Source organism: Haemaphysalis longicornis, unplaced genomic scaffold (assembly GCF_048455015.1).
Source record: "Haemaphysalis longicornis isolate Haplotype H1 unplaced genomic scaffold, Haemaphysalis longicornis Haplotype H1 scaffold_8, whole genome shotgun sequence".
Lineage (NCBI taxonomy): Eukaryota > Metazoa > Arthropoda > Arachnida > Ixodida > Ixodidae > Haemaphysalis > Haemaphysalis longicornis.
In genome coordinates, this window is record NW_027526445.1 from 167107079 (window position 1) to 167135004 (window position 27926).

At 47.5% G+C, this 27926-nt stretch overlaps 1 protein-coding gene across 1 annotated transcript; it reads left to right on the plus strand.

The window, feature by feature from the left end:
* Positions 1-1842: 1842 nt before the first annotated feature.
* LOC144149507 (constitutive coactivator of peroxisome proliferator-activated receptor gamma-like) lies at positions 1843-27542 on the plus strand. The gene is made up of 9 exons (XM_077681111.1): positions 1843-2056; positions 3443-3672; positions 6062-6307; positions 6390-6681; positions 10508-10829; positions 14936-15111; positions 21084-21346; positions 25189-25392; positions 27422-27542. The coding sequence occupies exons 2-9, from the start codon at positions 3451-3453 to the stop codon at positions 27470-27472; spliced, it is 1776 nt and encodes a 591-aa protein (XP_077537237.1). The 5' UTR covers positions 1843-2056; positions 3443-3450; the 3' UTR covers positions 27473-27542.
* The last annotated feature ends 384 nt before the right edge of the window (positions 27543-27926 follow it).

Consider the following 27926-nt stretch of genomic DNA (forward strand, 5'->3'; position numbering starts at 1 on the left):
TTTCTTGATGCACATAACTTAGTAATATTAGGCTTGGGTATTTCACAGTTATTGAATCTAAGCTAATGCAAGGGCCACTACCTAAAAGCATTTCAACTGGAGAAAAAAGTTGACACACGTGCTGCAGGGGCCTCATAGACAGGCACAGGAACAGGCACAGAAAGCATGTTTGTTTAGCATAAAGTGCAGTCACAAATACGATTTCCATTTACATGCATTTCTTGGAAGCGTTGTCCAGTTCGAACTGCCATTCGCTAGAAAAGCAAATAGTTGTAAAGAGCACCTCAATAGATTGCAAAAACAATCAGCTGACGCATACAGGGGGGGGGAGGCGTGTGAAACATGTTAAAATAGCGCTGTTCAGACGGGACAACAAAGAAAAGACTACACAGGACTAGCGCTGCATATCAACTGAACTCTTTTAGCAAACACAAAATGATATATACAGAAACAGCGCATGCGCGAATACAGGGGAAGCCACCAGGAAAAAAATCAGGGGAAAAAAGCAATCAAGGGGAAGGGATTTCTTGTTAAAGGAAGCAGGAAAATAAATGGACTGGGGATATTATTAAGCTCTCATGGGAGCTCACCTGCATTTAACACAGTCCGCAAGCGGGAATAGTTGGGGAAATAGGATAGGAGAAAGAAAAGTAAAGATTAGAAAGGTGAGGAAAGAGTAGAGAAGAGTAGTTCCACTGTGGTCGATTCCGTCGCACACAACACACCACGAACACTGTTGGCTGGCGTAATGCTGCGTCCGGCAGACGAGAAACCTCGAAGGGAACAGTGAAGCGCGGAGGCGAGCATGGTGCGACGAAGAGCGAAGTCTGCGGCGGTCCCGACCGCTTTGGAGACGGGTACTGGGAAGGATGGAGGGGGGGGGCGGGAGCTGGCACTCGACCGCCCATACCAGCAGAGCGAAATCCAGGCGACGTCCAACGGCCCGCAAGCGCGGGCCGCCGAAATGAAGCCCCTCCGAAGCACAGGAGCACGAACAAACACGTCCGCTCAACTCCGAAGCGACGACCGAACTCCCCTGACGCACCCGCAAAAGCTACCTCTCCGAGCGTACGAAGTACCCGCTAATCTAGGCGCTACCCTTCTCAGTTGCGGAGAATGCAAAACTGCATCTAACGCGGCAGCATGGCACAAAAGTTCGCTTCAGCTTCACAGGAAAAGCTTCACACAACGTTTCTGCACAGCAAAGTTTTCACGGCGCACTCACAGCAACGGTGGCTGCCATGATGGAATGCGTTGGTTACTAGGTGAATACCGACTACTGCCGCCAACTCTAGTAGGCAAAAAGGCAGCGGGCAACGCTGTGAGGGTGGCATCATGTCAGCGCCCAGGTGTAGCACGGTTTCAATGCACGGGCTGGCCGGGCCAGAGTTACTCAATATAGACAGTTGCGAAACTCCGCTTCAGAATCCGGGCGGCGCTAGCCCCCCCACTCCGTGGAAGCTGAGGGGCAAGTCGACGCGCGCGGCACCTAGGAGATAAAAACGGAACTTCGCTAAACTATTATTATTCAAAATTCTTCTGTAAAATAAAGATTGCTTTTTAAATTAAAACATAATAATTACGTAAAATTTACTTGTGTTTTTGCGGCTTTTCTTTTTATGACTTACGGCAGCAGCCGCAAGCACTTGAGTACTGCTTCAACGTCCTGCCGACAGACGACAGGCTAGTCAACTTGCCCCGTACTTGCTCGGCGCAGGGGGGCAACCGAAGACCGGCTTTCAATACATGGGGCCTATGGGGAGTTTCGCAACTGTCTTTATCCAGTAACTCTGGGCCGGGCAGCTTTTGCTCTAGAGTCAGTAGTATTAACTCTATGGTGTCAGCCATGTTGTTTTTGCTTCAGTGTGATGGCGTTCGGTTGGTCGTCTGCCCGTCGTTTTTGTTTTTAGGCTATCTCAGTTGGGAATAGAGGTTCTACTCTCGATCAAGCTGTTCTGTATTGGCAATTTTTTCAGTTTGCAGTGCATGCGACATATGGTTAGGGTATTGAATTAAGCTGAAGCGAAGAGCAGTCTACGACGGAAGATTTTCTTGTGTAAGTGTTTCAAAATTGCGTTCGCAACATTTGTTGTGTTTCCATCACGGCGCGTCATCTATTTTTTGTGTTTTAGCTGGCGTGTAGTTTTCCTATGCATGTGCAGCCTATTTCCTGAAATGCTTCGAACCTGTTCAAGGGCAGAGCACAGCTGTTCCATTACAAACAGTGGAGGTTGAACGATTGCCTTTGCAGGCATTAGTTTCGTGACACTTCAGTGGCCAAACACTTCGATATTTCAACCGCCCCGAACGTTCCTTTCATTTAAAGTTTACATGAAGACTTCTCCAAGACTTTTCCACTCCTGTTGACGAATCAGAAGTAAGGCAGTATAAAGTATAAAGTGTTGGCGCGCTGCCTTTTTCAAGCCGCCGGCTCTTTCGCGCGCAAATTTAATGCTAGGACATCGGGTAGTATGGTTGACCTGCCTTGTTTAAAGTGACCAGATTCCTCAGAACACAAAGCGGGACGAGGAGGGGGAAGGGGGGAGGGGTAACGAAGAACGTGGCACATCGGTTAAATTACAAATTGCACATTGCAATTATTACACTTCTACCATGCGGCATTTCTGGCCCTCGAGGTTTTTTCCTGGCCAGTTACGGATACTTTTTGCTTGAATGAATTGCACTCAACAGTTCTTCATTTTTGCTGATGTGTCTGTAGTACCGATAGCACATCGTACAGATTCACCTTCGTGGCTTGAGGATGGTCAAATAAAGGTGCGTCTTGTCTGCATTATTCATAAAGGAAAACACCCTTTCCACTGGTACGTTTGTGCCTCGCAAGCACATGGCGTACCCAGCCATTGTCTTGATATTGTTGCAAGCCTCAAAATTGTGAAGCGCTTCTACCCACATACCGTTTCTCAAACACAAAAAGGTGTGCTGCACGGCTTGTTGGTACACTGTCACTTCAAGAGAACAGCTCCGACATTGGGACTAAATAAGAAACTCACAACACAGGCGTTTTGCAGTTTGTTTCATGCTTAGTCCCGTCGTCTGCACTGTTTTCTCGAAGTTCCTCAAATGGTTTTTTTCGGCTCTTCCATTCCTCCAGCTTTTGATTTGCAACACAGGTCTTGATGCCCGTCTTCATACTTTCGGCCAAAGCTGGGACAAAACACCGTCCCAGAGCGGGCAACCGGGACAGCGGGACCACAGCCGCAAATCCGGGACGTGTCCCACCTAAATCGGGACGTCTGGTCACTTTAGCCTTGTTTGAAAACGTGATCGGTGACAGCATCTAGCTGCTTGGTCATTCCGCAACCGTTAAACTGATTGACTTGCTACAGGGCGCAGGATTTTCTGCACCGGCTTCTATTCGCGGAACGGCAAAGGTCGCTCCGATGCTTGGAAGTATCGCGGTATGATCTCGTGGACTTTGCAGGAGGCGCCATGGGCATCCGCGGCATGCAGTCGTTCCTGGAGAGGACTGTTCCGGGCGGCTGCACCTCCGTGGACATCATGGAAAAAGCGAGAGAGCACGAGCGCCGTTGCCCCCCGGACAAACGACCCACCATAGTCGTGGACGGTCTGAGCTTGATAAAGTGGATCTACAACCAGACAGACAACTTCATCTTCGGCGGACCGTGGGAGGAACTCGTGCATATACTAACTGTGAGGGTCAAACTGAAATTGACTCGGGTGCTGCGTAAAAATTAGCCCCCTTTTAAACCCAAGCGTGATTTTCAATGGTTGTTGTACATGCTAGAAATTAATCATGCCGTGGAATGTGGCAAAGTATTCATTTGGGGGTAGATTAAAATTTCGGATTTAATGCAGCCTGAAAACAGGCAGTCGTAGTGAAGGATTTGAGGGTAAACATTTGTCTGCCAAGATTGGCGTGTTGGGACAAACATTTTAAAGACGATAGTCTTTCTTGGGCTACTTAAACCCAGAAATTTTGGTCTGTCTGTCTGTCTGTCTGTCCATCTGTCTCTCTGTAACTCGATTCAGCCACCCGGCCAAAGTAAAATGCTTACTACGCAATAGTCTTGTATACTCACACCCAAATGTAAATGTCTAAGCCCGGTTTATATGTTCATACTTGTCAACTTTGTTGAACAAGAACAAGACATTACGCAAATTAAGACAGGAAATTAGTACACAAGGAATACTTACAGTGTTCCTTTATTAAAAAATTCATGGATGCTTGGTTTTTCGATAGCAAATGATATTCTACATCTACTGCAGAAAACCGCCGCCTCCTGGCAGCATACGAAAAATCACGCGGCAACAGCAACGAAAGGTTCCACTAGCTAGGTTCCACGTTCTGCTTGGAACGCACGTGGAGCACGGCCATGCGGTTCTGCCGGCTGCTCGGCTGCCTCCATTCACGCGCGTCTCCGCCGTACTGCAGCGCTGGCATTGAGGAACCCGGCCTGTAGCAGTGGAATGCGGTAAATTCAAATCGCCTTGCGCAAACCTTTAGTTTGTTTACCTTGGGATGAGCGCGACGGTACAGGAACAGCATGAGAGGTGAGCGGGAAAGCGAACGGGGGCATTTCCTTGGCAGATGTCTACAAAGACTATCGTCTTTTGACGACATTTGCAACAAAAGGAGCAGAAACGCAGCCAATTTTTTTCTTTTTGGCTTCACCGTCATGGTGGCTCGAGTGGCTAAGACGTTGCGCTGCTGAGCACGAGGTCGCTGGTTCGATCCCCGGCCACGGCGGCCGCTTTTCCGATGGAGGCAAAAAGCAAAAACGCCCATGTGTACGAGATTTCGGCGCACGTTAAAGATCCCCAGGTGGTCAAAATTAATCCGGAGCCCTCCACAACGGGGTGCCTCATCGCCTGCGTTGTGTCAGCGTGTTAAACCCTACAATCAAATCAAATCAATCACTCTTTTTGGCCTCACAACAGTGATGTCTATAAATCCGACTGCAAGCAAAACCCTGCGATGTCAGTGACGGGTGCCCTGACTTTTTAACAACACCTGCGTCCCGAAAACGCTTCGATTCATCTTCGAAAAGTCCTTTGGGGAGTCATGGCACACACACTTTTAGCAACTGGAATAGGTCTGTGCACATCATATGGTCAGTATAGCATGATGGGCTTGCCCACTTGTCAAGAGGGACACCGCTGCCAAATCTCAGGCGACTATTATGGTGACGAGGGGTAAAGTCACGTGATCGCGCAAACACTGCCAAGTGGTTCTGCTTCTTTTCCCTTATTCTGTCATCCGCAAAAGAGCTGAACCAACTCTCACACATTGGGACACCCTGTTTGGGGCTCTACCTACATCTGCCGTTTGGAGATGTTGTGACCTGTCAAGTGGTGTGTTCATTTGCTGTGGTGGCTTTTCTTCTCCCATATTGAAAATGGGCATCAACTGCCATTGCGGTGAGGCAGGTTTTCTTACACCTGTGCAACGCGAGCGTTTAAAGAACATTTGAGTCGAATGGCCTTCGAAATTTTTAAATGCCATTCAAACTGGAAGGACTTCCGCCGATCAACACAACAATTCTCAAAGGCAGTTGAAAGTTTCCACTGCTGCCCTGTTTCGTTCTTGACAAAGATTTAATTTTAGAGTTAAAATGAGCAAAAAAAAACAGTTGTTAGTGATCAAATTGATAACAATCTACAAGCATTCACAAAAGATGTGTTAACAGGCAGTATCTTTTTTTTTTTACCTTGTTACCTTGTAATCGTAGAGCGAGTGATTGAAAACGAGAACAAGTAAAAAATTATGAAGATCGTGCACTTTGAACACTAAGTTTTACTTGTAAATAATTGTTTTGTAATTACGGCATGCAGAAACTGCACCCGAGAGTACGATTCTTCACGTTTTCAAGGCCCTTGAGAACCTGAAAGGTTGTTGGTCGTGCTCCTTTGACTCAAATGGCATTTCAACCTCTGAAAAACATTGTGTAGCAGCTCAAAGGTGTCATTTGAGTCAAATGTCATTTGACCCGAAGGCCTTCGAAGCGGTTGTGTAGCACAGGCATCAGGCAATTAGGGGGGTCTGCCTTTTAAAGCCGCTTTCATTTACTCTTTCTTCCAGCAAGAGTTCGTGAGGCCATTTCAGGAACGAGGGATCGACTTGGTGTTTTTCTTCGATGGACAAGTCTGCCAGCCGAAAGCGGCCGAGTGGCGAATTCGCCGCGAGAAGAGGCTGCAGGACATCAAGAGCACGTTCGAACGGCTTAGGAAGCGGACTTGGACCGGCAAGGACCAGGATGACTACTGCTGCCCCAACGGCACATCGTTCACTCTCTGCTTTGCTGCAAAATGCCTCACCAATTGCAGGGTGAGCTGCGCGCATGGCTTGCGCGTCATTTCACGGTTGCGAGTGCCGTCTGCGCACTAAAAATTCCTCCTCCGTCGCACAGGTGTTCTATGCGCTAGAAGAGTGTGACCTCGAAGCCGCCCGGTATGCCGACAAAAATCCGGAGTGCTTTGCACTCCTCGGACAGGACACGGACTTTGTGATGTTCAACATGCGGGTGCTGTACCTCTCTACCTTGAACTTGAACACGCACACGCTGACCACCAAAGCCTACCACCCCGGAGCCCTCGCCCATCACCTGCAGTTGGCACCACACCAGCTTCCCCTCTTCGCCTGCCTTGCGGGCAACGACACGATCAGCTTGGATGCCCTCGAGAAATTCCATCGCTCTATCGGTATGTTTGCTTGTTAAATCTTTGGGCCCTGGTGTCCTTTATTGAAGAAATTACCCGAAACTCCCCTAGCATATTCAGAACAAAACCAAAACGGCTAGTTTTCTGGGAAACAGTTCTTCAAGGATGCTTCTTGTGATAGATATCACCATTCTTCATTTTCTTCTACACCTGAACGTTAGAAAGTTGAAAACGTTGCAGTGAAGACAGGGCTGGCTTTGGGTTGACCCCAAGGACCTAAGCCCTAGTTTGACGACATGGCTGTAAATGCTAAAAATACTTGCACTACCAGCTATATTTCTCGTATGCGGACTCAGTGCTTTCTAAAATTTGGGAAATCAAGCAAAAACATTTTTCTGCTGCCATTTAAAGCTCTAATTACATGATGATCTAATTAGATGTCATGCCTGCAAATCACTGATTACTTGTACCACGAGCGCAATTTTTCGTTTGTAAGCACATAGGGTCGAAAGGTTATAGAACACACGTAGAAAAAGTTTTTTGTTCAAAATAAAGAATGGAGGGCTGAAAGGGTTAAGCTGAAAGCATTAAGTGCAAAAGATAAGTGCTGCTGTTGTTGTCCAGTAGACAAAATGGCTTCCACCGTAAAAAGACTAAAAATTGGCCCAGCTTTCACTAGTGGTGCAAATTGGTGCATAAGCTTGCCGAACGAGCTATTTGCACGTAAGTGTAATGCATATTCATCTTACAGCAGTAAGAATGGTGGGGTAAACAAGGAAACCTACGAAAATGCACGTAAACATAGAAATACCGATGGTCACTGCTGTTGGTACTGGACGCGCTATGCTTGTTTTAGCTGCACACCAGTCCGCCGCTTTGGAGTTGTCTTACACGACACTGGCTGATTGGCATAAGCGTCGTCGTCTTACGTGACCCTGTTTGTCGAGCATACCCCATGCTTCACGAAAGATTACTTTCTACCATAACAAAAACAAGCCACGTGCAAATAGGGCCAAAAACAAAGCAACAGCGACCAACGGTCCGCGGCTTAGTTTGGTAACGCCATCTGGGAGGACTGACGGGAAGCAAGGCTGCAGAGCCTAATGATGCACCAAAAGGTTGTTTGAATACCCGCCCTCACGACTTCATGGCAGAGGTCATGAAAACACACGATTTGGGGGGAGAATCAAAATTTTAAATTAAATTGCTTAATTTGTCAGTGCATACGGCATCATTTGCTGCCGGACAAGCGCTGGGGGCACTATAAAACACGAAATCTTTCGACTAAAACAAACCTGTATTTTGTCTGCGTGGCCCCTTTAAACAGCTTTACTGTTAAAAACACATTTCGGTGGATGTGGGAATCGAACCCGGAATTCGGGAGCATGAGTGGTAGCATTGCTGCGATGGTACCTGAGCACATGGCCAGTGGCAGAATTAGCATGCCGTGTGAAAAGTGCATGTGACGGCATGACAGTAGGACAGGAGCAGTACAGCCGCAAAGAACTAATTTGGGGCCTGAAGTGTCTCCAGTCTTCCGGTAAAAGCAATTCGCACCTGAAGGTGAAGAAACGAAGTTACGGCTATGGCACAAAAACAATACAAGAGGTCATGCTAGACCAGTACTGCATGGTAAATTTATTCAGAAACAAATTATTCACCGCAACTCCGTGTGTTTTTCAACAAAGTACCTAATGTGGCGACATTTTTATTGCGATCAGAATACTTACGTTAGTTTAGCAAATACAGGTGTAAATGGACGGCCACAGAGGAGCTCATTGGCATAAACCGGAGGAGTGAGAGCAGTCGCCACGTTACTGAAAGTGGGGTATAAGATGCCACTTGTTCCATATGTGGCCATCAATGCATAGATTCCATCTGAGCGCGAGCGTTGCAGCTACCGCTTCTTTCTTCTGGTTACGCAGCTTACAAATTGTGTGATGCAAAATCGCGACAACTGGTCATGAAAGGTTAAGGGGCTCTGAAGATGAAATGAAAGTTTGGTTCATTTTAAAGATTGCGTCGTTGGACTAACAGCCATACCACGTTAAGCACAAAGTTCACTCAAATAAGCCATACAGTAAAGCCCGCTTATATCGAACACGGATATGTCGAATTATTGCCCATATCGAACCCTTCTATAATTCTGATAAAAAATACGTGCATTTTAATTTTTTTATATCGAACACGATTTTGCTCACAATGGATGTATCGAACTCTCCCGAGCCGGATTTTTCGCTCTCCTTAGGCATGGGCCAGGCTTTCCGCAATACTTCGACGTGGAACGGTAACGCGGGTGTCGCTTGCGACTCCCGCGAGAGATCGAGCGTGTCCAAACCGGTTGTGGCAGAGTGGACCAGCTCCACGCATGCGCGCCGTTGGCGCCGAAAGCGCCACATAGTGCGCTGCGGGCTGCGGTGTCACCAATCTTCAAGCCTGCACCATTCGCTGCCCGCACTTGCTCGGTTCGCTGGGTTCGCCGTTATTCGCTTGCATCCATGCTTGTCCCCGCTCTGTCGAAGACGCCGATGACTCCATACCACTTCCGAGCATGAACGAAGCCGTCACTGCCATGGCCCTGCTACGGCGATACTGCAGTGCCATTGAGGGCAGCGGTCTTGTGCTTGTCGACTGTTTAGATACAGTGGAGCGAGCAGTCACCAGCAACGCATTGCGCTCCAAGAAGCAGACACTCATGCAGTTCTTCCGCCCCAATAAATTATTGTTTTCTTTCCGATAAAGTGTCTTATCAATAGTCAACTGCGGGGTGATAAGAGCTCAGCATTAGCTCGTGACTCTGTCGGCAGGATTGCTCTCATGTAATTTTTTTTGCTCCATTTTCTATGTGTAATTTTTGCTGTATCGAACTATTTTACAATCATCGCGCTGTTCGATATAAGCGGGCTTTACTGTATAATAAAATGGGGAAAACAGAATACGCAGGTAACCCGTCAGCTACTTTCCTACACTGGAATTGTGACGTGTTACGGCCTGCTTGTGCAATTGGTTGAGGCCCACAACACCAAATACAAACTAAACTTATTACGAGCTTGTAAAGCAAGCTATTTGGGCTCAAAATAATCAAGTGGAAGTCATTAATAAAGCAAAAAAAATGCTAATGGAATAGTTAATGCATTTCAGTTTGAAGAAAAGAATGCTAAAAATCAGGGCGCCAGGTAGAATTACGACATTGATGCACGTGTCAGAGCTACTGTGTTGAGGACAGGGAGCACGTCTGTCCTTTTTTGTTAGCGCACCATTTGCAGCGGAGCTGGTATGAGCTAACTCCTTTTTTTTTTTTTTTTTTTTTGCATGCGTAGATCGTGATAAACTACTCTCTTCCTCCTCACTTCAGCACACCCTCGCTCTCCGGCCACCTCTAACACTCCACATTTTGATATAAGATGGCAGATCTTACCCGTGAAAGGTTGCCTTCCCAGCAATCCATTTGTGTTAGACGTGAAGCCGAATTTAAGGCGGTAGGTGTAAACTTTGGCTTTTGAAGCTGGCCTTTCCACGTCGTGTTGCGCAGCGAAGCCTGCTTATTAAGAAAAATAGCAAACGCGGCAGAAGGAGACCCACCGGCGACGGTTGGGCTGTGGTCGTCAAGCGTAAGCGCAACACCCGTCAGGACCCTGACTACCGCGAGGTGGAAAATGTGACGCGTCTTCGTGGATACAATCCCACTAAACGCTTCCCTGGTGCGACTGCGCAATTTGAGCTGGAGTTTGTGGCCAACCTTGGCCATCCAGTGGAATGGCAGTGAATTTCCTTCCCTGGAACAATTCGCTGATGTGGTGGGGTGACGTGTTTTTGGGAGTGAACGTGGCCTGCTTCAGCCAGGTGGTGCCTTCGCTTGTGTTTCCAGGCTGCGGACCAGAACAGCGGGTCAACCCCGCGGGCCGGTTCCATCGGATCGCGACTGCCATGCGCAAGCAAGGCTGGAACGGCGTTCCCGACGCCGCCGTGGCTGGCGGTGCCTGCGTTCACTTGGCTCTGCTGCAAGAGGGCGTCAGCCTGTACGACGTGACGCTGCCGTCGCGCCAGTTTGTTCCGTCTTCGCCGCACATCGATGAAGACAGCTGGCGAGTGGTGGTGAACGCGTACATGGAGGCTCGCACCCTGCCCGCCCTGCTGCAGGTGCTGTACAGCCGAGAGGTCTACCTGGGAGAGACCATGGAGGAGATCATGTGAGTGAAGTGCAACACACTTGTTGCGTTACTTTTCCTAACGTCAGAGACAGTTTCGGATGTCGTGCTTGCGGGCCTTCCATTTTTAACACCAGATCTGTTTAAGGGGGGACACTGCTCTTAAGACAGCTTCCTTTAATTGTTAAGTAAACTCTGGGAAACTTGTCAGTCCCGCTGCTTTTCCCCCACTGATTTCAAATATGACATTATTTTTTCAGTTGGTCAATTAGTCAGCGAGATAGTTAGAGGTAATTAGCCATTATTGGAGGAACAATAGACAAAACAGTGTCGGTCATAAAACTGTAACCCTCATATTTTCCACTACTATGAACGCTGGTGCGTGCAATAAGAGAATTGGTTTTTTGATTCACCGCTTGGAACTGCTTTTACTGCTCATTAAACTTCGGTGTTTGAAGTGGGCACTCGAAATGGTTCCTTGCCACTGGTACCACCAAAGTTTAATGAGCTGTAAAATTAGTTCCAAGCGATGCATCAAAAAACCAATTCTCTTAGTGCATGCACCAGCGTTCATAGTATTGGAAAATATGAAGGTTACAGTTTTATGACCAACACTGTTTTGCCTATTGTTCCTCCAATAATGGCTAATTACCTCTAACTATCTCGGGGCCTTATTAACCAACAGAACAATAATGCCATATTTGAAATCAATGGGGGAAAATCAGCAAAATGGACAAGTTTCACAGAGCTTACTTGAAAATTAAAGGCAACTGTCTTAAGCATTGTCCCCCTATAAGGTTTTAATTAAAGTTCCACCGTCGAGTGTTATCTGAAAAAAATACCAGCAAAAATACCAAGTGCAAGTGAGCAGCTCGACCTTTGAGAACTGTCTGCCCGGCATTCGTGGCGGGATCTTTCACGTGCTGTTCTCCTCGCCAGTTCACATGCGTTTTCGCCTCAAGAATGGAGCAGAGACACTGGGTTGCCACTACAGGCGCCGAGTTCACAAAGCCAGTGACCGTGGGCTCTAGCGCGGGCTAACATGGTCCACTTTGGGAGAGACGTGAGAGGCTGCGGACAAAACGATCCCGGGCCTGCCAGTCGGGGAGAACTCTGAGCGGCAAGTCCGGTGCAACAGCCGGATATCCGATGAAGGGAGAGAGGGACCGCCAGCTCTGCTGTTTCTCCATCCTTGCACCACTACTGCAAGCTGGGACAGTTTTTTTATTTTTTTTTTTTTCTAGCTTTTTCGCACCTTGAAAATGCCTTAACTCTTTCCTTGTGGTGGAAAAATGACCGAGTTTAGGTGCTTTCGCAAGAAAGTTTTGTCTCTTCAGCAACTGGACACATTTAGAGTTGTGATACATGAAATTGGAGCTTATAGTTTGCCCTTTCTAATGCAGAGCAGCAATTTAGAGAGTGGTACTATTATTCAGTTTAGTTGTCAAATAAACAAAAAAATACACAAGAAAGCATAAACACAATATAAATAAGTAATCGTACGAAGCCAGAAAATTATTTTTGGAAATCTGAAATATACAGGTTGTTCTTATCTTTCTTAGCTATCATTCAATACATACATCAATACTATACACCATGATCTGGATTTTTGGAGGCCGGTCAGTCTAGTGGCCTTGAAAGCTGTGCCACTCAGTGAAGCAGTCATGCAGCGGCAGAAAGCAAAGGTAAACATTGCAAGAGGATCAGAAGAGGTTCGCTCTGCTTTGTGCCTTTGTTTTTCATAGCAGACCTTGCAATTTCTTCTCTGATGGAGGCGAAAAGCAAAAATGTCCGTGTGTACGAGATTTGGGCGCACGTTAAAGATCCCCAGGGGGTCAAAATTAATCCGGAGCCCTCCACTACGGCACGCCTCATCGCCTGCGTTGCGTCGGTGCGTTAAACCCTACAATCAATCAATCAATTCCTTCTCTTCTTCGTCCTTTTCGGCTGCTGTTGTGCAGGGTGCAGGGGCGAAAAGGACGAAAGGTCTTTGTTGTACCCCAATATCTGTTTCATCAAAACTAAAATCTGACCACCCCACATCATTGCTGGGGTCGTCACTGCTGCTGGGGTCCGCAAAATCAGCAGCAGCAACTGCCGAAGTCCCAGTGGCGGTAGACAGCCTTTGCGGAGCGCGCCTGTGAAGTGGAGGCCACCGCCATCCAACTTCCGTCCAACCTTGGGTTCAACTTTCACTCGCAGTGCGGCCTCTGCTCGTGAAATGCAAACTGAAACTTAAAAAGGAGTTGCCTATGAATATGCCAGGTGGCGATAGTTGTCTGCAAGGCGCCATTTTGAGCTTTCGCGGGAGGTTTGAAGTCATCGGAACTCTGTGTTCGATGGCCTTTGGCAGCGCTATGAAAGAGTTTAGGCTCCACTCTTGTTTCAGGAGTTAGAAATCAAAGCTTTAGGAGCGAGGTCGTGCAAATTAGTGAACAAATGTATGCTCTCATTATGGAAAGAAAATAAGCATTCAGCTTACGGTGAACGGGCACTAAAGTGTTAAAACATAGCGTTAGATGAGATGAATACAAATGTGTACCACCCCCCACAGCTTTTCTAACTTCATAACAAATAGAAGGAACGTGCGGGAGGTGAAGTGCCGGCGTTGATTATTTATTCCTTTGGCAAACAAGGCATCATTTGCTGTCGAACAATAACAAAAGCCCAGAGAGCCATGAAACGTGTGAGGCAATAAAGCAGAGTTATTCAGCCTTTGGTGTCCCTTTGAATGCAGGAGCTTGTGGGAAGTATTGCAAGAACAAGTGGTGCCATAAAAAGGTTCATTTATAGTCTCTTTGGACATTGCGAGTTGTCCACAAGATGAGGTTTCTGCAACAACGAAACGTCTTTTTTTAGATTGGTATTTACTAGGATAAGCTCAGGAAATTGCCAAGCTATTATTTTTTTGTTTAGTTCTATGAAAGCAGTGAAATAATTACTGCACTGAGCTGAGATCAATTAAGTCTGAATGTAAGCCAGTCAGTGCCGCCTGGCTTGCTAAACACTTAAAAAAAATTGTGGCTGATTCCTCTTCTATAGGAATCCGTAAAACAGGAAAGTTAAATGTGCAGCGAAACCTGCAGCTGAGCATGATTTGCGTATCGGCAGCTGTCTTGTGGGCATGCTTGGCGAGCGACGTCCTGCTGGCGGGTCGCTTCGGCAAAGGTGTACTGGCATCATTTCCGTGCCGGATATGACGTCAGTGAAATCTTGGTGTACTCCGGCATAAAACACCTTCGCATTGAATATAAAACCGAAAATGAACAACCCTAAGTATAACGTACTCATTAGTACTAAAGGTTGCTTCCCCGCAAGAAGACCCTGTGTGCAGGGGTGCACCCTTTACAGGCCACTTGCTACGTTGTAGTGGCATCAGTTCCGTGACGGATATGACGTCACTCAAATGTTTGTGTCCCCCGGAATGAAACACTTTCGTGTTAAAAAAATATTGCCAATAATTCTCGAAATTACAGGTAAGCAAGGTGCATTGAATAATGTAATCCTATCTCACTGTTTATTGAACACTCGGCATGTGATTTCAGCCAATACGCAGAGTTTCAAGCTGCATCATTGGCTGTCGGTTCGGAAAATGATTTTGTCAGTTATTTTACCGTTTATTGGTATATCAGCGATAGATTTCTAAAGTTATCAGCTATTGTCCATGGTTGGACATAATAATTTTAGGTATTATCAGAATAGATTTTGAGGTTATTGGGTATTATTCGTGTGGTTGAAAATTCTAAATTCGGGTATTATGAATAACAGATTTTGAGGTTACTGTACATGCTTAAAAGGTGAATATGTCATAGTGCACTTCACTTTAAGGGAGGGAGAGCTGATCAAGCTGTTAGTGCGGCTATTTTTCCTTCCTTCCTCACCTCGAAGGCTGGAAAAAACAAAGGAATTATTATTATTATCCATGGTTGAAGATACAAATTTCAAGTATTATCAACAATAAGTTTTGAGGTTACAAGGTACTATCTATGGTTGAAGACACTAACTGCAGGCATTCCATCCAGCCCTGTGCCATGAATTATAAAGAACTGGTGGAATTTCGGCAACTTTTGTTTTCGGGCTTTTTAGGGTTTCTGAGTGATGTGACTGCTTGCCCTACGTCTAAAAGGAAAAAAAATTGCTCATTTCAGCGATCAAGGCATTGCGCCGGCACACAGCTGCTTTCGCCCTGTGAGACGGAAGATGTACTGGGTCCTGTACGGAGGCAGTGACCGTGTGACGGTCACCGAGCACGTTGCCTTCCCCGGAAGCATGGGAATCCGCGATGAGGCTGTCACCCCTCTCACTGTCATCCACCGCCCTGCAGGTGAGACGGGTGCATTGCCATATCGAGTTAAATCTCCCTACTCAGAGAGCCCGTAAAGACGAAATACGACTTCGTTCAGTTTGAAAGAACCAGCTTTTGGTAACTTGCTCAGTTTTATTCCAGCGACGAAAGACATTTTTTTAGCCAAACAATTAATATAGAAAAAAAATCCCGCCATCTCCACGAAGTGAATGATGATGAGTGGGGCAAAGCTCCAATGCTTATCGGTAAAACCGTGAAACATTCGCCCACACATCATATAAAGACTCAACACGTTGTTATAGGGGTGATTGTATATACACTTATATACGCAATGTTTATTATTTGCATATCGATGCAATTATATACACTTATATACACACAAGATGCAATCATTTACAAATCGATGAAATTATATACAAGGACCCCTCTAACTAGCGCGCGCGCCCGAGTATGCAGCGTAGCAGCGGAGACGGAGGAGTACAGGTGTGTGCCGCGCCGCCTTGAACGGTGGCGCGCCATCTAGCGGGCGACCTATGAACTATTGCACAGGTGCGCCTCTAGCGGTCGCCTCAAGAACTAGTGGACACGGCGCTCCGAGAGACTTGTCCCGAGCAAGAGGAGCTTCGCCCCTAAAACTTTCAAATTTTGTGCGGCCGTTACGCAATATGGGGAGGAGTGACATATCATGGGCAAGCAATAAAAGCCTAGCTATCAGTGTGTTAATTAAGTGCACATTGGCATTAAATTGATGTGCATAGGTGTGCACACAGGGGGGGGCTGGGGGGGGGGCCCAAATTTGCCCCGTAGTTTTACTCAATCGAACCTGTCCCGTGGGGTTACGACCACGCGTGTTTTCACGATAATGGCAGCCGAAGAACCCTTATGTTACCCTCCATAAGCTGTTTACTTCAAGCCCCGGCAGGGTGAGGACCAAAAGCAGAGAAACGCAATATCGCTTAATTTTCGTTTTTGCATCTATTGCGGAGGTTGTCCTCTATTTTTTCTCGTAAATAACGTGCGTTATTCATGAGCACCAAGAAAAATAGCCGCTTAAAGAGAGTTTCAGAATAGTCAATAGTAACTTTATAAGTTCTTACACTTCTAAAAAAATTCACAGCATATCCACGGGGTGAATGATGATGAGTGGGCGAAGCTCCTGAGGGGAAATCATCGGTAAAACCGTGACTCTTCAGTGAAAGTTCGCCCACTACATCTGTGTCCGAACGTAACGTCTAGAAAGTCTCGCTTAAACCGCGCGTCGGCACCTTGGGGCTGAGCTTGCCTGATGCGTTTTGCAGACGCCTCACGAGCTCTCACTGCATCGGGGTCTGCCTGCCGATACGCGCGCTTTCTCGCCGCTTCCCGTTCTCTGACGTTTTGGAGATCCTCTTCGCGCCGCAGCCGTGCCGCTTCGCGTACGGCAGGGTCCTCGCGCCGTTGCCGTGACGCTTGGGCCTCTCGTTCTCGAACGCTGGGATCTTGGCGGCGGCGTCGCGCAGCCAGACGACACGCTTCGGCCTCCCGCTCTCGTACGGCAGGATCTTGGCGGCGGCGTCGCGCAGCTTCACGGAGCGCTTCTGCCTCGCGGGCTCGCACATCTGCAGCCTTATCCATCGGGCGACTCCGAGCGCGCGCCAACAGCGAACGGATTTTATTACAACGCTCCCCGCCATCTAGTAAACAATCCAAGAACTAAACTAGAGGTAGCCACGCCATCTAGTAAACAATCCAAGCGCATCTTTTCATCATATACAAGTACCGCCATCTAGTAAACAATCCAAGAACTAAACTAGAGGTAGCCACGCCATCTAGTAAACAATCCAAGAACTAAACTAGAGGTGGCTACATACATACGTCGAGGATGGACAGACCCACGCTCTAAGGAGCTTCGCCCCTAAAAAAATGAACGTTTGCCGGGAGGGGGGGCTGCAGTAGGACTTCGCCCCCCCCTCCCCTAATCGAGAACCCTGCACACGTCTATGTGGATGTGATCAGATGGAACTTGAGGCCCCCACCAAAATCGCTCAGTCACGTTTCCTGTGGGTGGCTTTGGTCAGCGGCCAAAGCTGCCTCGAAGGAACAAAGCCACTTCGTGGCGTCAAGAGAAATTGCTGGAACATGGCTGGGGTATTGCTGTTGTGTCGTATGTTTTTCTTAATTTCAGGGTTATATTTGTTCGAAGTGTGCGATAAAATTGGTGTCGTCGTTATCGGGGAAAAAGGAGTGTTTTTAACAGTGAGGCTGTTGAGCAAATCGTATTTTTTGCATCCGCTGTTAAAGGAGCCATTAAGAGAAAATGCAACTTCGTTTAATTTGAAAGAACTAGGATTCAGTATCTCACTCAGCTCCATTACAGCCACAAAAGATGTTTTTTTAACAAAAAAAAAAAGCAAGAAGTATTTAAAAACTGAAATTTTGCGCCACAGTGACGTGTTATGAGCAAGAGTGACGTCATACGGGCCAACAATAAAACATAATCTTCAGTGCATTAACTGCACGTTAGAATTAGAGTGATGTGGTCAAATGGAACTAGAGGCCCTATTACAGGCGTCCAGTCATGTGTCGTCGCGACAGGTCAGCTAGGCGGCCGCCAATCGCACAAACAAGGTTCCGTGACGTCATAGAAAAGTTGCGGGAAATTGGCTAGGGGGTCGCGACTGCTTCACACGTTTTCTTCAATATCTCCGTTATTTGTTGGGAGATTGCGATGATATTGGTATCATTGTTATCGGGACTAAGCAGTTTTTCTAATAAACCCAACGTGTATTTTGTCTTCATGGCTCCTTTAAGAATACCGAGAAATTTCCGAGTGCGCGCACGTGAGCGCGGGCCTGCCCAGCAGTTGACGAAACGAAAAAAATGCTTAGCACTCGTGCGTGCGTGCCTCGACAATCGCCCAGCGTCCCTTGCGCACGTATTTTTTTCAAGCCAAGCATACCCTCTTAGGGGGACCGGCCAAGATTCGCAAAAAAACTCCACTGTTCACCATAATCGTGGCAGCCCTTGCTCGAAATGAAAAGGACATGTCACGGCGTACGCCCCTCCAAGGTGATCTTCAGTGATCATCACTTCAAAAAAAATGAAAGAAGCTCACACTTGCAACGATGATAAGTAAAGGTCATTGCGGTAGTGAAGGAGAAGCAAATCGGCTGCAATCGTGGACTTAAGCCATCGTGGTGGTCGCGAAGGTTGCGTGAAGCTTCGCTACCTTCAAATTTTATGTGCTAGTGTGAGCCTCCATCATTTTTTTTTACTGAACCAAACCTGTATTTTGTGTTCATATCCCCTTTGAGTGCTCAGGTAAGTCCTATTGAGTAAACTTGGGGGAAAATTTAATCCTGTTGAGTAAACTTAATTTGCACCCGTCGTGGGAGGAGGGAAGAAAACGGCAGGAGGCACAAGAAGAGAGGAGAGCTACACGGTCCACAGAGAGTCGTCGTCTTTTGACTGCATTTGCGGCCAAGCATGCAGATACTGGGGCAGTACTTTCTCTGTAGCTTTTAACGACGCCAGTTGTATGTATCGTCCATCAGTAATAGTGGTGTTCTACTTGTGCAGGGTGTATCACTACAAGGGATGGTTGATTAGCATGTCAAATAATTTGAACAGCGTCGAGAAAATTGGCCGGACGTTCGATGGGTTTGTCTTTCTGCTCGATCCGTGCTCCATGTGCTCTCTTTGGCTTGACGGTTTCGAGTGCGTGTCGTGCTGTGCCTCACTGGTGGTTAATTTTCTGAACTGACTTTGTTTGCAGGCAGTGGTGTGTCTACCTCTGTTAAAGTGGGAAAGTTCCCAGCTTACTTTGTATTGTGCACTTTACAGTTTCCTTTGAAATAAATCAGGGCAGCCTTGGTTGTTTGCTTCGAGCTCTTAAGACGAAAGTCTAATATACCGCATTGTGCGACAAAGCAGCGGTGTTGTTACCTGGTTATAGATAATGGCTAGCACTGTAAGGAGTAAATAGGAAACACTCTCGAGTTTGCATGGATAGGTGCGGCACGAGGTGTCGCCACTCCGCTTGTTGGAATAAGCTTGCACCGTAGGTCGAAAAACGACAGTGAAGAAAGAGTTGCAAACGCGGTGTAGCGGTGAAGAAGTCTCTGGTGAGTACCAGTATGCTCTTGCCTCCAAAGCACACGAGCAGACTTAAAGGCCAAGTGCACTCGAATTTCACCTCGACCTGATTTATTTTTAATGCGTAGTAAGTACCCCCAAATCAGCTGGGACACGAGTGGCAGCCTCGTGAAACGCCTCGTTAATCAGTCAGAAGCGTTTAAAAGAGCTCCACCGCAGACCACACTGCACCTGCCAGTGGATTACATAAACAGCCATGACGAGCCTGTGACGCTCCAGCCGACGGGGGCTTCTATCTCTGGTCAGCCACGCAGCTGGAGAATCGGTCGATCTCTGCTGCGAACACTTCACCCATTTGCGGCCCCATGCGCGCGTAGAGCTTGAGCGCAGACTTTCTCTCGAGCTGCCGACTGTCCGGCCAGTCGCTGGCCAGCTGCAACGTCACCTCAATGGCCGTGCTCTCCGCAATTTCGGTTTCAAGATCGCCGATTTTTGCGCGGACCACTTGCGGCATCCACGCGCGTATTTCGGCTGTCGTATTTTGTGTCTTGCTTTCTTTTTCGGCAGACTATACGGCGGTGGTGTTTTCAAGACGTCGAAATTCTGAGTGCACATGGCTTTTAATGGGGCCATGAAGACTAAACACAGTCTTGTGTCCCTTAAAAAGACTGCTCTGTCCCATAGCATGCATAACTTGACACAAATAATCGAGATATGAAGGAAAACCTGTGGCGCAGTGGTGACTCCCCAGCGACATCTCTGCCAATTCCTGCGTGGCGTCACGAAACGTCTTTGCGGTTGGCGGTCACTGACCTAGGCCACTGCCAACAAACGCGACTGTTATGTTGCGGTGGGACCTGTAGTTATTTAGCCTGTAGTCCAAGTCTAGCCACTGGTTTGATTTCTCGTGATTTCTCGCTGTAAAACAATAAAAAATTAATACTGACCTGAATTAGCATTGTAAATAAGCCTCCCTTGCTGAGAATGGGACTTCGCAACGATGTCTGTCCCATCAATTTCTTTCACGGCGCACACGCGCGTGGGAACGTACAATCGCTGTAACTTCTCGCACACGCGAGGCCGACAGTTGTAGTTCAGCCCCGTAATTGTCCGGAAATCGCACAGAAGCACTTGAGACATGGGGAAACTATTTGCCAGAACAGCTTTCAAGCATGAGACACTTTTCAAAAACAATTGCAGGATTGCAAAAACAAACAACCGAGAGGGGCCTAATATATGAACGCGCGCCCGCCGTCTGGCTCTCACCGACCCAAAGTTAGCGCAAGCTTCCGCGGGGCGCCGCTGGCTGTACGTTATTCGTCGCGCCCTCTGAGCAGTGACCAGTCCCTATAAGGCTAACATTGTCATTCTATCTGGCCTGTAGCATAAGTTGCGACCGTTTGAAGTTTAGGCTTGAAAGGTGCAAACCAGAAAAGCCGGGTTTTTTTTGCCTTCCAGGTCCAAACTTCAAACGGTCGTAACTTATGCTACAGGCCAGATAGAATGACAATGTTAGTCTTATTGCACTCCTTGATTTGTGCACAGTTCTCCGGTACTTTGCTCAGCCGCATCCCTCGAGCAGTTTTTTTAAACGCTGTCCAAAAATCAAATATAAAAATCAAAATAAATTTGAATACAGTCGTTTTACACAAAAATAAATTTTATGTCTACAATCAGAATGAAACACTACATATGCCCCCCAATTTTCATCATCGTAACTGTAAAAATAAAGCTTTTGATCGAAGACCCATCTGCCCCCTTAAAAAAACGTCGTTTGTAGCTGCAGTGGGGCCGAGTGAGTTGCTGGTGAATGCTAGTCCCTTCGAATTGAACCAAGTTGTATTGTAGTGCGTCTCCGTGGCCCCTTTATAGTGCTCGTTCCGAGGAGTATTACGTTTCCTGTTGGCTGCTTCCAGGTTGGGTGCCCCCCCTGAGGCGCCTCTGGAGCCCGGACCCGAGCCTGGACCACACGCGCTGGCTGCTCTGGTGCAAGTGCATCGGGGAGGAGGTGGACGTGGGGCGGGTCAGGTCGCTGCCCGAGCGCTACGTCATGCTGGCCTGCACGCTGCGCCTCATGTTCAGGGTGGGGGTGCTCAGCGACCGGGAGCTGGCCGCGTTCCTGCTGCAGGCCGTCCTGCCTGACAGGAAGCACCAGTGGCTGATGGCTTGGAAGACGCCGGTGAGTTCTCTTCAGGGGTGCAGAAATGTTCAGGCCACCTGAAAACTTGCAGGTAGCAGGCTCTTCGATTTAAAGTCTCAGACTCGCCGCAAATGGTCCACGGGTAGCTAAGGATTCCCCACGCCATAGAAATGTACGTAAAAAAACTAATGCTGGATTACCCGCTGCAGTGGCTATAATGTTGTACTGTGTGGGCTAACGTACGGGATAGCAGAGGACCCCGGCTAGCTTTGCTAGAGAACGCTACGCGCCGTACACTAGCCTTGCGGAATCCGAAGGCTCACGCACGGGTTCGAGTACTCACATGCGGTAGACAGGCTCCGGCAATCCAAAATGAGGCTTTATTGCCTGGCAGATACAGTGCATACACCAGACAACACGACTATCGCTCGCGGGGAGACAGTGGCTCCTGTCGCTCGCTCAAGCCGCTGGGCTCAGACCTCGATATCCGTCATCACGGCCGCGGGAGCGGGGAGGCATCCCGAGGCGACCGATCAGGGCAGAATCTCTCGGCAGAGTCCCTGGAGCCAACTGGGTTCACCGTCATCGGGGCATTCGGCGTAGGCACAGCCGAGCCAACCGACTCCGACCAAATCGCCCAGTCGACTCCCCGGCGGAGCACTCGTTCGTCCCGCAGGTCAGCTCGGTGGGGAGAGGAGATCTTCCCCAGGTCGGGGAGAGGGTGGCGCGAAGGAAGGTGGCAAACTGGCCCTCCTTCCCCCGCGCCCTCGCGCACACGTTCGCGGCGAGCCGGTTCGGCGCGCTCACGGGGTCACGAAGAGGTCACGACTGACGTGACGCGCCGGCTGCCCAAAATGGCGGCTCCCAGCTCGCGAAAACATGTGCAGGCGAGGCGTAAGGAAACAAGGGTCCCCACAACTGATGAGCCCAAGGATGTGGGTTCGATCCCGGCTGCCGTGGCCGCTTTTCTGATGGAAGCGAAAAGTGAGAACACCCGTCTGCTCGAGATTTCGACGCACGTTCAAGATCCCCGGATGGTCAAAATTAATCCGGAGCACTCCACTACAGCACGCCTCGTAGTCAAGGTGTAGCTTTGCCTCATTAAACCCCATGCTCAATCAATCAATCAAACGTTGAATTGCTTCTCGAGAAGTCTGCAGCCAGTTTGAGACTGATCATCGAAGAGCCCCAGTGTCTTTAGGTATGGCAATCCTTTGTTATCCGCAAAGGACAAGAGTGTGTTAATGTGCTGTCAGTTGCATTCCCAACAATTGAGATAACACTACTAGGTAGATCGTAGGTCTTTGTACTCACAAGGATGCATATTGTTTAGCTAGAGCATTCACCCTTCCTTGTCGCGTCAATTTCAATGTCTGCATGTACCGTATTTTCCGGTCTATGAATCGCACCCTCCTCAAAACGACAGTTTTTGCGAAAAAAACGTATACAAGTCGCAGTGGTGTATAAGACACACTTGTTAATTAGGTAAACTCATAAAGGATCAGTTCATTAGAAAGTGCGGCGAAAGTACATGGTTGCGGTGGCCGCCACCTCTGAACGCATCCCCCGGTAAGCAGTGCTAGACACGTGCATATACCGTCCAAAGACAGAACTAACTTCTCAAACACAGATGGCATGTACTTACAGACGGTGTTTAGGCAAAACCATCGAAGCCTTCTTCCTCCCACTCGCTAACAAACAAAGCGCTGACACCACGCAGACCACAGGCACCCTTTCGAGTGCGGGCTACGTGCGGCCACCACGAACCGGATTTATTCCATACATAAGTTGCACCGGTGGATAAGACGCACCAACGAAAATTTCAGAAAAAAACCACGACTTATACACCGGGAAATACGGCAAGCTGTGTTCTTGGTGTTAAAAACCAGCTGCGTGGATAGCATGAGCTGCAGTCGTCTTTTGTTTAACTTCTTTGCTTGTGTTAGCTTAGCACCAGCGAAGTTTGTGGATAAAAACCAACTTGCCTTTGCCCGAGCTCTGGTTTTGTTTGTGTAGCACGCCTTTTTTGCTAGATGGAAGGAGCAGTCAGTGTTTGGTGGTTTTTTATTCACAACAATTTGAGAGTTGGAATACGGGGAGTGCAGAGTGCAACACATTCCAGATTAAAGGGACACTGAAGTGAATCTGTCAAGCTTCTGTGCCAGTTTGCATTGCGTAAAAAAGGTGGAAAGAAAGCACACTTTTCATCGTGTATCCGGTTGCGAGAGCAGTATTTGATTTGTAAAGGCTGAAAGAAGAAAAAGTACTTTGCAACACCTGTGCCAGCTGCAACAATTACTGCAGGGACACAAGACGATGCGAACTCGTCTCATGACGTGATTGCAAACTAGCAGATGCAAACGAGCAGAATAAAGCCACATCCTTCAACGCGCAAATCTTATCGGCGATAGAGCTCAGTTTTCACTTCGCGAGTGACTTCTAACGACCCGTTGGCAATTGGGCGAACCACACAGTTAAGCCATTCTGAAAGAATTCGTGTAACACGAAGCGTAATACGAAATCGACGGCAAGGAGGGTACAGAGAGGAGGGCAGCACTTTTGAATTGATTTTTCTGCTGAATAAAGTTGCGTAAACGAAGCCAGAGTGGTCGAAACATGGCCCAGGGGCTCTACCACACATCATTTTGCACAAGTGGTCCCACAATGTTTACAGATCACTTCAGTGTCCCTTCAGGTACTCGGACTGCCTAGAGCACACCCGAATGTTTTTACTTCCCCCTCATCCAAATATTGCCGTATACTGGTTTGGGAATCCAGTCCACTACTTCTTGGTGGAGGCCGCATCTCCTCAGTGCTGGCGTCGTGGTACCAAGCGCTAGGTTTGCCGGTCCGGTTGGCGGCCGCAGTGGTAGTTCTTCTGAGGGCGACGAAAACCACGAGAAGACCTTTAAAGGTCCCCGGTTGGTCAAGAATAACATGTAGCCATGATGCTGGTAACTACAATTCAAGCCTTTTGGTTTTTAGCGCCTGCACCATTGCAGCCGATAGCTCGCGCACCGACCATAAATCGGGCAAGTGGCTCGAAATAGTGCGCAGCAATTGTTGGCACTTCCAGAGCGTCTTCTTGTTCTACTGTGTCCAGTCGTTTCTCGGAAACCTGAGCAGTGAAGCGATCATTTTATGTGGAGGGAAGCCTTTTCGTGATTTGTGGCACATTTTGTTAAAGCACCTAGTCATGGATTGACTGCTGCCTGTTCTTTCATCTAGGAAACCTGCAATTTGGCACTGAGCAGATTTCTGTGCACACTACTCATCTGTGGAAGCCTTTCGAGTTCTTCTCTTCACCCTTGGACACCATAAAATTGACATTAGAATGTTATACGTTAAAGTGTAGCAAATTAGATAGACATGCTCCTATGTTCAGTGCTAAACAAATCCGTGGGCATTGCTAAGTGTTTTATTTTCCTCCTTGCGGATATGGGCAGCCAAACATGTGCCTTTAGAAGGAGAAGTAGAAGTAGTAGAAAACGTTTATCAGTGCAAAAGGAAAATGGGAGAGAGTGGTGGTGGTGAAGAGTCCCTAGTCCAGGATGCCTCTTGACTGGGCCAACTAAGAATTTTTGGTACTGTTTTGGCTGAAAGTTGGACTAGTTGGTTTTGACTTTACACATTTTACCAGCGAAAACGAGACATTGTCCTGCAATGCTATTGCCCTGTATGTGTCTTGTTGTACTACTGCTACTGTTGTTCTATTTTTCTGGTCCTGTTTAAAGTTTAGAAGATAACATGCTTCGAGCTGTCCCCGTAAGCCAGCGATTCAGTTCATTTTTGTCTCCATTTTGCCGTGCTCTTGGTTCCCAGTGCAACACCTGCCGCACCCAGTCGAGCTCACGGGATGTTTTCCCTCTTTGGTCGCACAGAAAGAGGACATTAACCCGCACATGGTGACCCTGGCCACCTATTTTATGATCGGCGTCACCAACCTGGCCATGGCACTGAGCGCCTGTGGACAGCCCATACCGCTGCCGCAGGTGATGCCGTGGCGGTACTTCAGCGGAAAGATTCTGCACATCATTCATGCGCTTATGCCCGAACAAGACGCCAGATACATACTGGAATACGACGTAAGGGTTGTTGGAGTCTGTTATTTTATTCCTCAGTTGTATCTTCCCAACCAGAGAGATCTCTGTCCAGTGTTTACCTTCAAGGGGCATGCATTGGGCCCCTTGCGAGATCATGTGGGCTTCTGCTCTGGAATGCTCAAGTTGCGGGACTATCCTGCATTAGTGGCATGGTAGAGGCATCTTGAAGGGGTTAACAGTGCACATAGGCGGGGACAATCAAGAAACAACAGGACAGAGTGCTGAACAGACAAAGCACTGACCCATCCTCGTGGTATAGGCAATTTGAATCATGCAAGATTTTTAACCGGGGTGTGAAGAGAAAACTCAAGTCTGGTGTGTTAAAAAGACTGGCTTGTCTCTATAAAATAACAGTTGGGCTGATTGTAATGGCAATTTCAAACAAATAATGCAGATAGGAGAAGAGAATTCACCAGCCATTTTTTCACGGGGTCCTAGTGACGTTGCAGGATCTTGACCAAAGCCACCACTGAGATGTGTGACTGGGCAGTTGTTGCTCGATTGTGTCGCTTGAATTGCGTCACCTCTAGTTGCTTCTGATCATCGCGCCTCTTGAATGCTAACAGTTGATCGATGCGGTGATCACTGTTTTTAACATTCCCTCTTGCATCAGTACTGATGTCGCGCGGTGTTAAATTTGAAGGTTTTTCAGTATTCCTTACACTTGTCCGGTTGGAATTGTAATGATTTCACTTTTCTGCGATTTATCCGTCGTGTTCATTTGTTGGCCAACGCGGCACTAGAACCTGAGACATGAAAGCCGTATACCATGGATCAGCTGTGTGGCACGTTGCCTTGCTCATAAAGTGAAATTGCTTAACAATGGGCTCAATTGCCCATTTGAAGACTATGCGGTTTATCTGGCAGCGCTGTTTAGGTGAGCTGGTTCCTGGCAGTTGGGGCTTCATGGCTACGTACAAGCAGTGTTGCTTGTATAAATTGTGACCACCGCTTCATCTGTACAAAAGCATGTTGACAGGAAACGGGAAACGGAAGTGCCATTGCATTAGGTCCGTCTATCCTTTCAAGTCTATTTCTACTTCTCCAGTGTTCACAGTGGATTTATTTATTTATTTATTTATTTATTTGGATACCCTCAGGGCCCAAAGGGCGTTACAGAGGGGAGCGGGTTACATCTTGTGTAACATAAAAGAAACAAAAGCAGCATCACAAACACAAGCTGAAAAAAGCAACGTAAAGATAAGAAATCACCACAACAGGTTGCTTACAGCAGATCGGAACGCAGCCTCATCCGTTATCGCAGCAACAGATGAAGGAAGGCGGTTCCAACTAACACAAGTGCTGGGGATAAACGAATTATGAAAATGCTTCGTATGGCCGGATGGAACGTTCACTTTGTACAGATGATCAATGCGTGCCGAAGTGTAAGATGGAGAAGATAGTAGCTGTTGTTTTAGAATGGGATTTATGATGCCAGTCCTGCGGTGTAAACTGAAAATTGCAGACCAAGCCAGCCTGCTCTTAAAGAGGCCGTGACGGCCTCCAGTTTCATTTGATCGTATTATGTACTTGAATGCTAACATGCTGTTGGCTCACTGATAACCATGTTTGTAATGCTTGCCCGTATAACATCACTGTAAACTTTTCAGTTTGAGTGTTTCTCATTATTTCTTCCATCTTTTCAGTGAAATGTTTTTTTGTGGCCAGAATCTAGCAGAGTGAGTTACCAAAGGCTATTCTTTCAAATGGAACAAAGTTAGTGTTCATGGCTAGCTTGTCCACACGGTCAGTACTCCCAGCCTGATGTGGTCACGTGGGGCTTACCAGATGGGTAGTTCTCGCCTTGTCTTCATGCCACTCTTGTAAAGCGGGGATCCCGTCACAATGCAGGCTGATCGGTGAACCAAGACTAGCTGGCATAGTTTGTACAGGTGGCATTGATACGAGGTTGTGTTGCCTACCAAACTTTGAAGTTCTTTCCACGTTTCGCGTTACGTGTGGTAACTGCTCTCACATTTATGTCCCTCGTGTTTGCGCTTTTCTGCTGCAGGATACCCTAATCAGTGTCTACCAAAGGCTGGAAGACTTTATCAGAAATTGAGAATTCGTCACAAGCCACAAGCTACCTACCCATCCTTACTTTTGTTTAATATTAAAGTTTTTACCTTCAACACTGAGCCCATTTGTCATTGCTTCAACATGAGGACATCTTCGAACATTGGTTCAAGAGCCGAAAATTCACCACGAGATTAACCTGATAGGGTGTTTTTACTACGTACATAAGATTTCAAGTCCTGAAAAAGGTACTTTGAATGCAATTCTTTATGAATTATGTATGTACTCAGCAATGTTCCCAAAAGTTGTCTACTTGGACATCTTTGTAGTGCTTTAAATTTCTCATATTTTCCCAGAACTATTCAATGTATTTTCATGTGCTGGTTAGGTTTTCACTATTCTTGCTGTACTTGAAGGCTTGCAATACAGCCATCAGTGTGCCAGACCTTTAAAACTGTAAAATATTGGGCAGCTTATGTGCTCGTAATGTTCTCTCCCAT